This window comes from Oenanthe melanoleuca, chromosome 7 (genome assembly GCF_029582105.1).
Source record: "Oenanthe melanoleuca isolate GR-GAL-2019-014 chromosome 7, OMel1.0, whole genome shotgun sequence".
In the NCBI taxonomy this organism is placed as follows: domain Eukaryota; kingdom Metazoa; phylum Chordata; class Aves; order Passeriformes; family Muscicapidae; genus Oenanthe; species Oenanthe melanoleuca.
Genome location: NC_079341.1, coordinates 9,651,167 through 9,668,105, shown reverse-complemented (window position 1 = coordinate 9,668,105; position 16,939 = coordinate 9,651,167). Strand labels below are relative to the sequence as shown.

General features: G+C 40.1%; 1 protein-coding gene across 2 annotated transcripts in view; it reads left to right on the top strand.

Annotated features, from left to right (window-relative positions):
• The window catches only part of HECW2 (HECT, C2 and WW domain containing E3 ubiquitin protein ligase 2), a 140,867-nt gene that overhangs the window by 59,438 nt on the left and 64,490 nt on the right, over positions 1-16,939 (top strand). Inside the window, exons 1-2 of one of the 2 annotated variants that reach the window (XM_056496582.1) lie at positions 5,396-5,899; positions 11,516-11,623. In XM_056496582.1, coding sequence (XP_056352557.1) covers positions 5,860-5,899; positions 11,516-11,623 — 148 coding nt within the window. In that variant the 5' untranslated portion in view covers positions 5,396-5,859. Of the gene's footprint in view, positions 1-5,395; positions 5,900-11,515; positions 11,624-16,939 lie in introns of those variants that run through there. The other variant, XM_056496581.1, reaches the window with a different exon arrangement.

Below are 16,939 nucleotides of genomic sequence, written 5' to 3'. Positions count from 1 at the left end.
TAACACACCAGTGAATCCAGGTCAGTTTTTTTAGAATATAATTGCAGAAATGGAGGGATTTGTGTCACTTGAGTAAGTTAGAATGAGGTTTTCAAATTATTGATGTGATGAGTAACTAGTTCTGGTTTGTCACCAGTTTTGAGGATCATCTGTCGGTGAGTTTTTTTGAACTGATAGGTTATTAACCTAAAGGCTGTGTAACCTAAATTATAGATGCTTACAATTTATTGTCACCTCACTTTTAGGACCATAGGATGAAAAGGTCAAAAAGTGGTTGCAAAATTTATATGAATTTATAAAGTACTCACATATCATTATTAAGTTGTAGGGTGGGGGAAACAGGATGGCTGCTAATAATTAGACAAGGAAGGGCTTCTGTTAATTAGGGCAAGAAGTTTTGTAGTTTATTAGATAAGTAGTAACAGGTTTGATACGCCCCTTAGCTACTTCTTAGGGAACCCATGTTACCACTGGCTGGATATCAGATAATAATGTACCATTGACCCTGTATATAAAAGAGGGTAGTTTCTTCTGCTAAATGAAAAGCTGGAGGAAAAATGAAAAGGGAGCAGAAGGATGAGCAAAAAAGGAAAGCAGGAAACCAGGCAATGTTCTATGCAAACCTACAGATCAATAACAGCAAACATGCTTGTAATGAATTTTATTCTGTTTCATGGATAGCCAACATGAGGCATATTGCAAAATATTGTCTGGAAGTAAAGGTGAGTACTCAAGCTGAATATTTCAGTAATAGACAGTTGCCAAATACTTGTTTCCTATCTGATTTTAAAACTTGATTAATATAAACAGAACAAATGACACTTGGCCACGGTTTCAAAATAGAGATTTAAAATAACGTGCTTATGTTTTTGAAATCTCTTCTAGCCTGTTTTGCTTTTCCTACATGTGCATGGCAGTGATATGTATGGTGTTTAAAGGGCAGATGTGCATTTCATAATAATTCAAAGTGGTGTTTAGTTTTTAGATTTGCAAACAATAACAAAAAAGTAAAAATAGAACACGTACAGCAACTCTATTTTAAGTCCTCTCAGTTAAGGCAATTGTGTTTGCTGACAGTTCCACAAGAAAAGCCTCTTTTGAGTAATTTACAGAAGATCTGCAAGCGGAATAAAGTGCACTTAAGGATAGTTTATGGGCTAGTAATAGCTGTCAAATGAGCCCATATTTTACTGAAATTAAACCCAGAAGAGACCATTACATCATTCAGTACAATCTACTTTGTACGACAGGCCACTCAGTGTTGTCCAAATTTCACCTCTCCTGAATATTCTCACACTCAGAAGATGAAAATGTGACTATTGCCAGAGAGCAGCAGCAGTCTGAATGGGAATAATATTCTGATTGCAGAGCTGGAGTCGCTCCAAGTACGTTTTCAGGCTGAGAAGAGGGAAGAGGGATGGCCATAACCATATGGCCTTTCCTGAAGTGGTTTCCACTGTTTCCACTTGAGAAATGTTTGACCAGAAACAAACAAACACCAAGCAAAACCACCAGTTTCTCTGGGACCTTTCTGCACTGGGTGTCTGCATGCAGGACCAGGTGTTTGCTGGTTAATAAATAAACCAGCATGAAGGCCATAGAATAAATGACATCTGAGTTCTTCTGCTGGCTGCAGGATTACATGTGGTGTACATGAAGAAAGCCACAGCAGAGAAAGCCCTCTCTGTAAGTGCAGCTGTGCTAGCAGCAAAATTGTGCTTTTGTTGGTAATGTTTATTTACCAACAGAATTTCCTGGGGGCAGGATAGGCTATGTAGACAAGAACATGGCTTTGCTGGTATCAAGTCTTCCACAGCAGGAATACTTTGTTATATTTTTGAGTTTTTCTGGCAAAGATTTGTGATGGGAATGTGGCCACAGATAAAAGTGCATGCCCTTTATCATTGGAAGCTGCAGTCCTCTTCTGCGTGCAGCTAAAGCAAGCTCAGCAGCTCGTGTGCTGCCAGCAAACAAGTGCTTATCTGACTCCATATAAGGCTGTGGCTGAGGAGGAAAATGGTGAAAAACATTCCACAATAAACTTAGACTGGCAGACTTAATGTGGCTTAGAAAAGCTAAGATACAGATTTCTTTTTCTTTTTTTTTTTTTTTTTTCTTTTTTTTTTTTTTTTTTTTCTTTTTTAGTTTAGCTATGACAGGATTTACCCCCATGATAACCTTTTAATGTTAATTAGGGAAAAATGGCTTGTGTTTCTAGATATTCTAAACAGTCCTGTCCCAGAATAACAGGATTTTAGGATATTGTTGCACACAGGGTTTGTTGTTATAGAGTTTCATTTTGTGTTTATTTCCCCTTGGACTTGCCACTGTTAAAAGCTAGAGAAACACCTTTAGGATATAGGAATGTGGGAGTGTCAGCATGTGTTTAGGGACATGGTAGGGAACAGGATATAACAGTGAGGAGCATATTGAGAAGGAATTATGGTTGTGAAGATGAGTTGATCTGAGTTTAACAAGATGTGAGATGCAGTGAAATGCTTAAAAATAAAGAAATAAAAGAAATTACACTACAGAAGAGACAGGCTTCTCTTTTCCTTTATTATATTGCTTGCATCTTTGCTGTCTTTGTATCCTGTCATCTTTATAATGCAATAGCCTACTAAATTGTTGTAGTACCTCAGGATATTGGTATAATCCAGCTTTGGTAGCCACTGGTGGCTTAAATCTGAATTTCCAAACTGTTCCCTGCCTGGTGGCCACTGCTTTTGGCAGTCTCCATCTTCTGCAGACATCACTTACGCCAAACCATCAGCAGCTGAGATGATTGTCAGTTGCCAGGGGGGGTGGTGCAGCTTTTGCCTCAGCTGTGTGCTGTGTCTTAAGAACTAGCTTAAGAATTAAGAATGGTAGAATTATCATTCTTAATGGTAAGAATTATTACCACTAAGAGTTAAATGGTAGATGATTTATTAGCATTTTGCAAAGATGTTGGGAGTCTTCTGCAATATCATTCAGCTTCTAATAGTCTTTAGTCTAAGGGTGTGCAGTACCAGAGTTTGTTCATTGTCATTCTCTAGCTTAATTTTTGGTGTAACATTATGCCTTTCTTGTAGTAGCCAGTCTTTAGCAGTGCAGTGCAGGAACAGCCAAGCATTGTGTCTGTGTGCTGTGCAGGATGTGGTTTCCAGGTGAGCCAGGTCAGCTGGCAGGTGGCTTATGATGCACAAGGCACTTGTGCTATGGGGCTGGCACATGTGTGAAACCTGAACTGTAGATGGGAATGAAGTGCACATCGTTTATGAAGAAGGATTAATAAGATTTTCAGGAAAGAGGTTAAGCTTGAGGTCATTTCCTTCCTCTTGTTACGCTTTTGACTTTCTGCCAGTAAGATGGGTGAAAGGACTTATTTTAGTCTTGAATGCTTTGAATTTCAATGATGCCTTTACTTTGAATACAGAGAAGTCGAATTCCACTTTATTCCTGCTATTGTACTGTCATATGTCTGAAAAAATGACTTGTATTTTTTTCCCAGTATCTTTGCGTCTTGCATTCTAGTTAACTAATCCTTTGAGCTGCTGCTGTGCCCTGAAATATCACATTGTGTGAGGGCATATGGAGATGCTCTGATCCCCATGCTGAAGTGTTAGTGTACATAAAGAAAGAATCAAAATATAGTGGTATAATTCTTGGAAAATAAGGAAATGGCCAGTGTTAGAATATAGGCTGTGAATGAAAATGAGAGCAAGGATTTTCCCACTATTGAGTTTCAGTACCAAAAAGGTTTCATAGTTCAGTGTTTGGATGGGGTGTATGGTATGGTTTCTATGCTCTGCTCCTGCAGCTGAAGTAGGAGAGTTAGAGAAGTTGATGTTATTCCTGGCTATCCTGTCAATCACAACTAGAAAAATAATAATGGCTCTTGCTGCCTAAAGCAATAGAGTGCAATAAAAGTCAGCAACATGTTAATGTATGTGGTCATGAGAGGCACACAAGAGAATGCAAGTGGTGTCTTTCTGCTTCTTGCCCACAGCTCAAGGGCAACAAGTGGAGGTACATGAACCTTAAATTTGGTTGTATGCAGTGAGGAGCAAAAAGCTCTTTGCTTTTCTGACCATGGGCCACGACTATGGATGATGATGATCCTTCACTGCTAATATAGCAGGACTGTGCCACCCAGAAGGCCAGAATCTGTGTCCAGGCTGGAATTCAGTGTTGCCCAGCACCCTCTGGCAGTGCATGATTGCCTTCAGGAAGAGCTGCAACAGCAGCTTCTCTCCTGTGTGAGACTGTAAGAGCATCTCTTGTACCTTTTTCTGCCTCTTTTCTGCTCTTGCTTTTCTCAGTTGAAGTCTTGTGTCTTGTATTTCTGTTACTTTCCAAGTTTTTTCCAAAGTGTCCTGAAGAGTAAAGAGAATTGTGATAGAGGATCTTGTAGCTGCTTGGGGAGCTTTTAAGACTGTCCAAGAATTTTGTTCTCAACTTTTTTTTGGGGTTGCTCTGTTGGTAATCAAGGGAGAAATGTTTCCAGCCATTTAGGACACAGCAGAGTGTTAGATTTCTTTTACAGTATTCCAGTTCTGTTGTTCTTTTGCCTTCTGTCCTTTGAAGATACAATTCCTAGAGGTGCTCATGCAAGCACAAAGCAATACATTAGCTTTCATCTCTTCGTTAGCAAAGAATCCATCTTAATTTCTTTGACTGGAAGCATTTTTGAAAAATCTTCAAGCTGAGTAAGAATAGATCCTCCTGTAAGAGGTGGAAGGGTTTTTTTACTGTTTTTTTTTTAAATCTGAGCATTACTGGGAAAACCAAGATTTTCTTTGAGAGTCTGAACCTACAGGTCCGCAAGTGTGCAATTTAATGAAATGTATGCTGTGAAAGACTTGATCTCAAACTATGGACCAGATTGTAGATTCCTTTAGGAACCCTTTTTGTTCTTGAGATGCTGGGACTGCTTAGGCATGGTTTAGGTCATTGCCACAGGCTGAAGGAGTTTTGTGTCAGCTACAGTGGTAATTCTGCCAGGAGGCTGTTGAGCAGTCAGAGCATCTGGGGGAATAGAGGTTTTTTTTTTCCAAGCTCCTGCCCTGAGGTGGCATTTACCATCCTGAAAGAGGAGAGGTAGTAATGGAACCTCTCTGCCACCTGCTTGTCCTCCTGCCTGGGAGTGCCCCATGCAGAGTTATTCTGGGTTTAGGGCAGCTCCATCCCAGCCAGACGTCATGGAGCAGTCTCCTCTTCCCTGAAATAGCTGGATTTGTGGGGAAGTCATGCGGGAGAGCGAAACACTGTGTAAACAAAGCCAGCACTTCCAGTGAGCTCCCGCTGTGCTCGTTGCTGTGGCTGCCTTGCCGTCATTTCGAGGATTTAAGGATCCTCCTGTTTACACCAGCCCGCCCGTGCTGCGGGGCTGTGGCCATCCGAGGAATCCTCCCGTGGACAAGGCAAGGAAGGAAGTGGAGGGAGGATGGAGCTTCGGCATCCTGTACCCTTCAGAGGGGAGTGGCTGCAAAGAGCAGAGCTTGGAGGACGTAATAGTTTGTGTTTTAGCCGGGCTGCTGGAACCCAGAGAAGCCCTTGAATGAAGGAGGAGAGGCAGACGATGGTGTGAAACTGCTCAAAACTGCCACGGAGTTGGAGAACATCCTTCTGAACACCTTTCCTTCAAATGACAGGAGGAAGGGAGAGCGCAGACGTGCCTCCTGGAGCTGAGATTATGCAACAGTGCTAGCACAGAGCTAAAGCTCCAAACTTGAGCTGCACGGGCTGGGTCCAGAAGGCAACTTCTGTAGAAAGCACTGGTTGTGATTGGGAAGGAGGATGCTGTTTTTAATACCCATCCTTTAAGACGTTACTGGTTTTCATTCTTCAGTGTGTTAATCGGGCTCTGATGGAGGAATGCAGTTTAGGATCCACAGGCATCCTTTGGAATGGCCAGGTAAGGCTGGAAGGTACAGCTAAGTGTTGGTCTTTGATTTCAGCAATGGTGCTGTCTTTCATGAGAAATATTTTGGTTCCACCAGATAACCTGTGTTCACAGGCTGAGGTGGGGAGTTCTGAAAATCAGAGAAACAAGCTCTGGCTTAGTGGGTTAGTATTTGTTTATATGGTACTAACTGATATTTTAAATGGATTGACCTAATGTGATTTATTGTAGCAATTGCTTGCAGTAGAAACCCTTGAACCTGTTAATTTACTTATTGACTTTACTTATTGACTATAGAAAAGGAGTGAGGCCTCAGGTGATAAAATTTATCTTCTCCTTAGAACGTGTCCTGGTACAGTTTCCAGCTGCGTTAAAGCACATTTTGGGTATAAGGAAGAAATATATTTAGTTCATCAGATCAGTAAACACTGTGCTACTTCTTTATTGATCTCCCATGGATTTTTATTTCTAGTATTTCTAGAATTAAAATTATTAGAGGTTAAGAAAGTGAAAATATTGCACAGAAGTTAACGCTGCAGACTTTCCCAGTCATTTACCTAAAATTCACTGTAGGTATTCTTTGGAATGTTCTTGATAGTCTTACATTTTGGTGACAGTCTCTTTTACTGCTTGGAAGTCTGTGCTCACACTGAAAAGCAGAGTGCAATTGCTGGCATTGAGATTGAGGTCTTTGGAAGTAATGCAGTAAAGTGCATGTAAATTAGCTTTTTGTTTTACAGTGGAAATGCCATCCTAGAGATCTCCTGATGGTTGGCTCAAAATCAAGTTCAGAAATATTCTCCAATGCAGATTAACCACCAACCTGTCACTTCTAAAGACTAAGTGAAATGATAGAATAAAACAGGTAGAGGAGAAACCCTTCTTGGTAGAATGTTTATGAGAGGAACTGATGGCAGATCCACAGATCTCAGCCTTCAACAAAACTAGGTGTAGCCTTGCTGTTCTCCAGCTTTCCAGCACTGCTGATCCTCACTGTAAGAGAACACCTGCCAAGAGAAATAAATGAGAGTGATACTTTGGAAGCTTAGTACCAATACTCCTGTTAATAACTGAATGCATTGCACACACCATTTGCAGTGCCCAGAATTTATTGGCATTAGCCTAAAATGTGAAAGAAGTGAGCATTCTAGAATATGAACTTCATTTAAAATTTTAAATTGAAACCTAATAATAAAAACACTTCAAAAGATTTTTGTGTAAAGCATCTTCCATAAAGGGATGAAAAATAGGAGATTGGGATGTAAATCCCAAAGGAGGATAAGAGAATTATGCAGGGATACAATTGGTGTTACCAATGTGATTGATCTTTTTTGAGCTAAGCTGCATGGCTTTTTCAAGAGCTGTGAGTTAGCATACCCATATATGGTAGTGAAAGATGAAAATGGTTAAGTTGTATATAATTAAAGCTGACAGCCAGAATCTATTAACATCACCTTTGCTCTGGTATGAGCATCTTTATAAATGTGTTAGAGTAAAGGGATCAGAATGCAAAAGTTTGAATCTCTTATATTGCTATAGCGACCTTTGCTGATTGTACAGGAAAAAAATTGCATCCATCATGTTTCCACACCAGGAAATTGTGACTTCTGTAGTGTTTTGGTATTATGAGGAATAAAAAACATTTGTGTTGATGGAAGCAACCCTTTTATCACAAAACCTTAACACTACTGACGACAGAAACTGTGACCAGAAGATGAGTGTTGGTTTGCCTGTGACTGGTCTGTGCACTGGGACTGTAAGGCTTGTTTCAGATAATTAACCACTAGCAGTTCCTCTTTATCTGTCTTATGAAAGACTGTATCTTATTTATTTATTTGTTGCTTTAATCTATGCCAGATGACTCTGTGATGTGATGGATTTCAGGTAGTTTATCCTTTTTTCCTAAGACACAAAATGTGAACTCCTCAGAAGCCTCCTGACCTCCGATGTCAGATGCTGGCTTAGCATGGCTTCCAACACTCTGTAACATCCTTGTGCAAAACTGGGGGTAGCAGATGATACAACACTGCTTGTGCAGCCAGACAGGCTGGAGAAATGGGCAAACAGGAGTAACACCTGACATTGGGATGGGCTGGGGGCCGACCGCCTGCAAATCAGCTTTACAGAAGGTGACCTGGAGGTCCTGGAGGACAAGTTGAGGAAAAGCCAACAGTGTGCCAAAGCCACTTTTCTTAATGCCAGGCTAATTGTTTAGTAGCTAAATAAAGAAAGCATTGTTTCTTAGAACACTTTAGCTTTACAGTGATTTCAAGGAGCTTTACTCAGAGTGAAATTCCACACAATGATACATTTATTACTACCCACTGTTTGTTGTAGAACATTATCTCGGATATTCTGATTTGTACAGGGGTTGCAGCTCTGAGAAGTTCTGTTCTGTAGTATTTTACGTCTAAGAATTACTGAAGATAGAAAGAAACTGTGCATCTTGCATTGTTTTATTTCTTTCAGAAGTGTAGCCTCACTGGACAAGATACTGATGCAGTAAGACACTATTTTGTTGCATATTTTATGTTCTGGGAAGGGATATTTATAACTACTCTTTGGCCCAGATTCTGGAACAGCCGCCAGTTTCACAAACAGCAACAATTATGTGCTAAAAGGAGAATAGAACTGCTTAGAATCGAAGTTCCCTATGGAATATATATGGAGAGAGAAAGGGAGTGTGTGTGCATGTACGTTTGGGGGAGGAGAAGAAATGAGGGAGTGATAATTCTGATGTTTGTATTCTTTGTACTCTTAAAGACTAACTTTTTTTTGTCAATATTTTTATAATTATTGTGTACTTCAGTGCTTTCATGCTATGCATTTTTTCCTGTTCAGTTTTTCTTTTGAAAATCCATGAACTGATGTTTGAAGTTATTTTCCCATATGCATTAGTAATACTATTTTTCCCCTATGTGAATAACATCATAAAAGTAGAAAAAATCCATCTGTTTCAGAAGAAAGTCAAAGCTGACCAAAATAAATTCTGTAATTTGAGTTGATTGCTGACAGGCAGTGGTCTGTTAGCATTTTCCATCCCTCTGTCTCCACCACCTTCTGTTGCAGTGGCAGCGTGCCTGTGGGCAGAGTATCAATGATTTAGTCTTCATTGCTGCAAAGGAGTCTGTTCCTTCATGAAAGGGCTGAAAATCCAGGCACTTCTGTAAATGTGGGATTTTATTAAATAAAGTGAAAGAAAGTGTTCTGCTTGTAACTACCAGCTCAGAATTTGAGACTCAGTTCATGGAGGACATCTTCTGAAGCTCATTAATATCCAAGTAAAAATTGCCATTGACTTTGCTGTGTGACTGATTTAAAAAACAAAGAACAGTTGCTTGTGCCTTATTGTTGGAAATCTAACTAATAAAAGGCGTATTGCATTGCTTCAGGCTTTGTTCATCTGAACAAGATAAGAATAAAAAACTCATGGTTATAAAATACCAAGTGTCCGTCCTTCTGCTTAGAATCATGAGCAGACTCTTCTCAGATTGATTAAATACAGAAATTCAGAACTAGAGCATGTTAGGTAGGATGTTTACTGTCAGGAATACATCTTTATTTACCTAGATGAAATAAGAATGCAGAATAGTTTAAGATAATTGGAATTTTTAAAGAATCTGCTCACTTTTTGGTAGTGATGTTTTTGATAGTAATATATGGTGGACAGAACAGTCACTAGTGTAGTGTTGCAGGAAGTTAAGCTGGATCTCACGGCTTCCCTGTGTTCTCTCTGAAAGAAAATAGGGGGCCTTGGGATAGGAAGACACAATAAAAAAGTAAATAAATTCATCAACAGTGTTTTCTTTTGGTTAGTGTGTCATCGCAAACCACACAAATTTTTTATAAGGCCTGGGATGTGGGATGATTTACAAGCTGTACGTTCAGTGCTCCTCTTTATATGGCTTTGAAAAAAAAAAAACCAGCAAAACATGGGTGAGATACAGCTTTGTTTACTCTGAAAGCTCTTTACTGCAATGAAGAATAAATGTGTACAGCTTAAGAGTTTACTGCCTGTATGCCTGACTTTCTGGTGGATGCAGTTTGTGACCTATCATGTTGGTTCTGCACGAGAAGTTAAGCCTGAGGGCATTACAAGCTTGAAGATCACAAGTGTTAGGAGAACCCTCCTGTCCCTTCTCCTTGTCATTGAGATAATTATGAAACTCTCCTAGACTTGTCATGATGTTGAGGTGTTGAGACCTCAGCTTTCTAAAAATTCTCAAAGTTACCACAGCTGGAGGCATAAAAATGTCAGTAGTTTGTCATGGCCCCTTCTTGATTCTCCAGAATTCTTCTAGGTTTTGGGCAGTGTCTAAGTTGAGCAATCATAGAAGTCCAGCATGTGTCTGTTACTATTCTGTGTGTCAGTTTGGTGGGGTGATCTGTACAGACTGCACTAATCATAATTCATTGGAGTTACACTGAGATGAACCATCAGGATGGAAAGGAGAAAGAGAAGCTTTAGTGTGAGTTCATATTTTTAAGATAAAAGTAAGAAAGCTGCATTGTTTATTATTATTTCATAAATAGTATATGGGTATCTAAAATGTAGGTGGCATTCTGTAATCTTATGTGGGAGCTCCTACCAAAGTGCAAAGGATGTGCTTGAATGGATGTGTGCTTCATGAATAAAGCCACACTAGACTAGGTTCTTAGTGAAGTCTTTTTAAATTTGTAGAATGCACTCAAATGTATATAATAAAAGAGGATTTTTTTAAAAAAGTAAGATTAAAGAATATGCGGTGCCACTGGAAAGAATTAGGATGTTGTATTTGACGTCATAGGTGTAGTTCTTGTCTAATCTAGTTAAGAAAGAGCTGCTGAAATGCACTGGTAAAATGTCACAATGCATACTTCCAAAGAACTTCCTGTACAAAAGAGTTAAATTGGATTTATGTCAGCTTTGTCTGTGTCATCAGAACTAACCTTTGTGTCCTTTCTAACAGCTTCTTGCCCTGGTTTTCTTTAATTCATATGGTGCTCTGGGTGTCTGAATAGAGGCTGGAAAACAAAAAGGCCCTAAGACCTGTGTTTGTTAGGAAAACTTAATTTGAGAAGGAATAGTACTGATATTGCAGCTTAGGCTGCTCTGCAGGTACTATTTGCTTTGAATGTTTTCTCTGAATGTATTTTGCTGAATCTCTCCTTTCTAGCTCTGACTTACTGACAGTTCTGCACTTTGGGCCTCTGACTGGATACCCCTAGTTACAATTCTGCATTTCCTAGGTAGGGAATGAATGCTGGATTTTCACATCACAGAGCAGGACCAGTGTATAACATGGTGTGGTAACTCTGTGATGCAGTTTCAATCAGCTATACACTCCCCAATAGCCTCTCTGTTGGGGTAGGGAAATTTTGGAATTTAATACTATACCTTGGCAGGTCACTTCTTACAGGAAGCCATATATTTACTTTGGCTGTGTGTCTGTCTGCTCACTCTGCATAAAGTGATCTATCAAATGTACAAGAGAAGCTATTTATCTTTTGCCAGTTAATTCAATTTCTTTATTTTTTTTAATTTAATACAAGTAATTTTTTGTAGCTGGGCCTCTTGAAACAGAAAGCCAAGAAAACTTCTATTTTAAATACTATTTGCTGAAATCATTTTTTGTCTCCCTCTTTCAGATGAGAACTCTCCAGCCAATTTCTGGGATTCCAAGAATCGGGGAGTGACTGGCACACAAAAAGGACAAATTGTATGGCGAATTGAACCTGGCCCCTACTTCATGGAATGTGAGTACCTATTTATGCAGCACATATTCCAAAGCAGGTCAGCAGGGTGGCATTTGATACCCATTTCATCAGTCCCTCTGATAAAGCAAACAAATTGATTTTATTGCTCTTTAGGGGGAGCATTTTCCAGTGCTGGAAAAAACCGGAGTTCAGCTTAGATTTACATTTGTATTCTAGTTGATGTTCTTGGACAGCACATTTCACAACAGAAGGAATTGCCTTGATGTAGTATACACACATTGAAAAATGAAGTCCCTTCCCACAGAAATTCCAAATTTCAGCTGGACAAATATTAATGGGAAGTGTGTGTGAAGGAAAAGGTAGTAAGCTAACAGTGCTTGCTGATGTTTATTAGTGGAAAGGTTGGATTTGTCTCTAGGAAGTGCCAATGTCCTGTTCAGTTGCATCAGGATTTCTCAGCTGAGGATTTGTTGTGCTGGAAAATCTGCTGGGTGGCTTGAAAATACTGAGAATCTCTGTGTGACTGAAATAAAAAGCCTTCAGTTGAACTGTGTAAGGACTGTTGGTAGTCAAGCTTCAAATTGAAGAGTTACACCACTCCCTCAGATGACCAGGATTTATACGAAGCTGAGCTACTCTACTGTGGGCAGGGATTTTTTTATTTTTATTTTTTTTTCTTTTTGATGAAACTATGCTATCCTATCATATGATCCCTAAAGAAACTGAGGTTCTAATCATAGGATGTTGTATCAGAGCTTACTGGAAACTCTGATGTGCCAAGCATCAAAGTGGCAATCAGTCCCAGAAGAGCTCTGTGTTGCTCTGCCACCTGTTTAGCCTGACAGTAATGAATCCTCTTTCATAAGTTTAAAAAAAAATAAAAAATACTCCCACTCTTTACTTCACTGCAGTGAAGTAAAGCGCTGCAGTGCTGCTTACTGTAGGTCTTGGCAGAAATTTTTATTCTAATTAACTGATAGAACAGTAATACATGTATTTCAAGAGGTATTGTATACCCTGTACTAAATATAAGTATTAAAACTTCCTATTTTTAGATCTCATCATTGAATCTTGCCAAGTTGCCCTATGTGTTACAAAACATACCTCTCAAAAAAAAAAAAAAAAAAAATCCTAAATAGGATAAAGTTAAATTCCATTTCAGGAGTTCATTACATTACAATGATTGAACTGAAGACAATGCTCAAGAAACTAATAAAGATAATTCACTTCCCTGGTGCCAAAGACAGTGGTATATTAAAGCAGATTAAAATGTCTGTTCTTTGGCTCATCTTTCTTGTACATGAACTCCATCAGTATTGCTGCCAATGTGGGCAGTTTGACTTCAAAGATATTTGTCTATTTTAGCTGTTTATGTGTTGCTCCACAGTGTATTGAGATGAGGCTCTTAAATAGTTCAGGTGAGTGACTGTGCTGGCTTTGCATGGAAGTCACCTAGGAGGAGGGCACGAAGGGCACAGACACCCAGACACAGGGTTTATTTTCTCCATGAGAACTTCCTCTGTGAGCTGCTGGGACCAGTGGGAAAGCTGATTTAATAATTGACAGCTTGGGAAACCAATTAAAAAGTTACTTTGCCTCCATGAATCACATGGGTAAAAGTGAAAACTTTCTCTTTTGACTGCTGGCTTGTGAAGAGGTAAGGTCAGCCAGCCCAGCCCTCCCCATGCAGCCTGCCTGGGCAGGGGTGGGGAGCCACCGAGGTCCCCCCTGTTTTCAGCTAGGGGCCCTGATGGCTGGGGGAAAGAGAAACCTTTGCTAAGATCCTAGTTACCCACCCCTGAGCATGGTCACAGCTCGGCTGGGGCCCTGCTCCCATCTCAGAGCAGCCATGGGCAGGTGAAGCCCCCGGCTGCCCACGCAGCTTGGGGGAAATGCAGCTGGGCTCTGCTCCAGCCAAGCCCCCCCAGTCATTCATTGCTGGGCTTTGCAGTTTCATGCAGCTTGTCCCAGGATGGCCTGGCCCAGCTCCTTCACCTTCTGTGTGCAATTTTAACCCTTCTACTGCTCGGATAAGACTGCAGATCTCCTGACTTCCCTTGAATGAGAAGAATAAAGCAGAAAATATACTAGAGTCAGTAAAGTAAGAGCCAAGTTTCCAGATGGGAAGAGATTGAGGAGATGCCATGAATAGATTGGCTGAAAAAACCTTTTTGTAAGCTGTGGGTTGGGCTGGACCACACAGAAAATTCCTGTGAATTGTGGAGAAATACTTGGGGAGGTTGAAGTGTTTGAGAAAAGGATCCTTTGCCCCGAGGAAATGGGGGTCTCTGTTCTGGATAATGGCAAGATGAACAGAGACATTTGATGGAAAAAAGAGATGAAGAGAACTTTTGCCTTTGAAGAGCTTGTTCTTAAAAGCAATACCCCATGAGTTTTTGACATGACCCATAACACAGCTCTGGAAAGACTGTGAAGATGGGAGGAGTTTAATGATCAGCAGATTTTTCTGGGTGGATGCAAATTGTGAAGGTGAAGTCACAAGAGAACTTTATTCTTCTTCTTGGAAAAGAACCCTATGGCCAAGACAAGAAGGAACTTCTCTCTCTAGAGTGAACTGAAATGATTACTTAAGTGAAAGACTGACTGAAGTGCCTATCTATGTTGTTGTTAAGAAATATGGAAGGTGGGGGGGAGGAGGGAGTGATCTGGAAATCTTATTCCGAATTTCTTATTTCCTCTGTTTTATTAATAAATTTCTTCTTTATACCCTTTTAAGTTTCAGGCCTGCCTTGTTTTTGCTCCTAAATCCTATCTCAATGAGAAATTGATACATTAAAATTGGCAAACCTAAATTAAACTGAGACACTAACCCAAACTAATGCTTCAGGATCTACTAGTTTGGACTTAAAATCAGCTACAGCTGACTTAGAACTTTGCAACCAACTGCACATCACAGTCTGCTGAAAGGAAGTGCAGGATATGTGTTCTCTGGTCATGGTGAGCTTCACTAATAAACAGCTCTGCTGCTATACAATGAACAAGAGGCAAGCAACTGTGCAGCAGCTGAGAACTGCAAAAAGGAATGTTTATGAACATATGTTGCTATAGCACATAGTATGGTAGGTAAATATGCCACCAGTGACACTTGTGTTTTGAGTGAGAGGCCAAAAACTGAAACACTACTGAATTTCTGATTCCACTTTTAAACAAGAGGTCTCCACAGATCTGTAATCATGTTTGTTCAGCAAGGCTTTTCCTTTTAACTTATAGGTGGTGAAGCAACACTGATGAAACTGCAGGCAGCTGCTCTTTTCTTTCCTTTTCTCTTGCTCAGCTCCCTAAATCCCAGCAGGGGCAAACGCAGCAGGTGGCTGTGCCTTCAGGTAGAGCTGCAGTGTCACTGTTTGGGAAAGAGCTCCCCAGTTGTAGGCTTCTTATGTTTAGAAATATCTTTGCTGAGAGGCAGAATATATGAGATATAGGTCATAGTACGTAGGGTTTATTGTATTTACTCTTCACAGTAATGACATTCAGCAGACCATTAGCAATGTCCTTGAATTTTTGAAGCAGCAGATCCATAAAGGGGGCAACGTCTGGGAGACCAGCATGAACAAAAAATGTGTAAATGGATCAGCCTAAACTCAGTTGGAGACTAGCCACAACATAGGAATACTGGTTGCATCCAATCTGCTCTCAACTGATACCAGCACTTGACCTGCTCAAGTGTGGTTTTTATTGAAAGCTTTCAAGGACAAAGATTTTGTGGATGCTGCAGGTAACTTGTTCTAGTGCTACAGTATTGTTCCAGCTAAAAAGATTTCTGTGACATCCAATATGAATGGCTATTGCTTGAATTTGGGGCCATTGCCCCTTTTAAAATCTCTGATAGAACTGGAAAGAGTAGAGATAGTAACATTTGTCTTGCCTTAACCTCCTGTTCACCAGACTAAACAGGGCCAGCTCCTTTAGCCTCTTCTCATATATCACATTTTATCCATCCCAACCACATTTGTAGCCCTCTGCTCTTCACACTCCATGCTCTTGAACCTAGGGTCCCAAAACTAGACACAGTATTCCCCACGAGTACCAAGTAGAGGGGGACAGTACTTAATTTCCACCTATACACTGTGAAGCCTACATGATTGCAGGGTCCCTGCTCTACCTGTACTCAAGGAGAGGAAGGAAATGTTTTCTGCAAGCCTAAGAAGCATTGAACCTGTCCTGGCCATGAGAACTGATGATGCTCATTAACAGAGTTATGTTAAGTAACTACAATAATCCTTTAGGATTTATACTCAAAACTGGCCTAAAGTTGTCACATCTTTTTGGGAAGAAAAGGAATATAAGTTACTAATTGTTGGATAATGAGTTGTGCTCAGTCAGCATGCACTTAACACCAAAAACTCTGAATGTCGATTTTCCCTGGTAGTGTCAGAGCCTGGTGACATTATGTATCTGTTCACCAGTAACATTTCTGGAGGGTGAAGTGCAGAGAATTACAGCATTGCTAATGAGACATATGCAAACAAATCTCATGCAAGAGGAGTATTTCCATTTTAATTGCATTGATGTTAGTGGGAGTCAGCTGGGTTAGGCCTTGGACTCCTTCTGCAAAAAGATTTGTATCTTTTAAGAAAAACATCTTATGCCTTAGTTTGGGAAGCTGTTTTTCTATGAGCATAATTGTAAATTTATTTATAGTTTCACCAAGGTCTCTAAAACTTATGCTTATGTTTAAAGGTAGGCTTGAATAAACATTTTTCTGAATTTCGCATTACTGTGTGTCTGCAGTCTTGTAACTCACTGTTAAGATCACATAATTTATACCTCTTAAAAATCCCTTCCTAGGGATACCTATTTTTCCAAGAAAGTAATATGTAAAGGCATAGTTTGCCATCTACTCCATTCAGATCAAGCAACCTGCAGAAAGAAGCAAAGGGAGAGTTTCTTCTTCGTACTAAAAACAGATGTTGATTCCCCTCAAAGCATCCAAAATTAGCAAAAGAAGGATGATCAAAGAAAACTCTATTTGCCTTGGACGAAAATCAACACAAAAATTTTGTGGGCTCTGCCCTAGAAGGGAGAATCAAAGGACTCAAAAGTGAAATAAAGAGAAATTAACTTAATGTATTCCAGAAAAACAAGCAGCCTCTGAGGGGAGTGGCTGAGGAAGGGGAGGGAGGAAATATTATGCAGAGGAGAAAGAAAATATTTGCAAAATACCAAGTCCAGCTCACCATCACAAACAACCAGTGTCCTTAAGATGTCACCTCGAGATGATGTGAGTGGCTCTGAACTGCAGAGCCAGCCAGTACAGAGGCAGGTGTTCCTCTTGCTTTTCCCTGGGGAAGGAACAAAACTGCTTTGTAGGCATGAAAGGGAGCTCAAGTCATT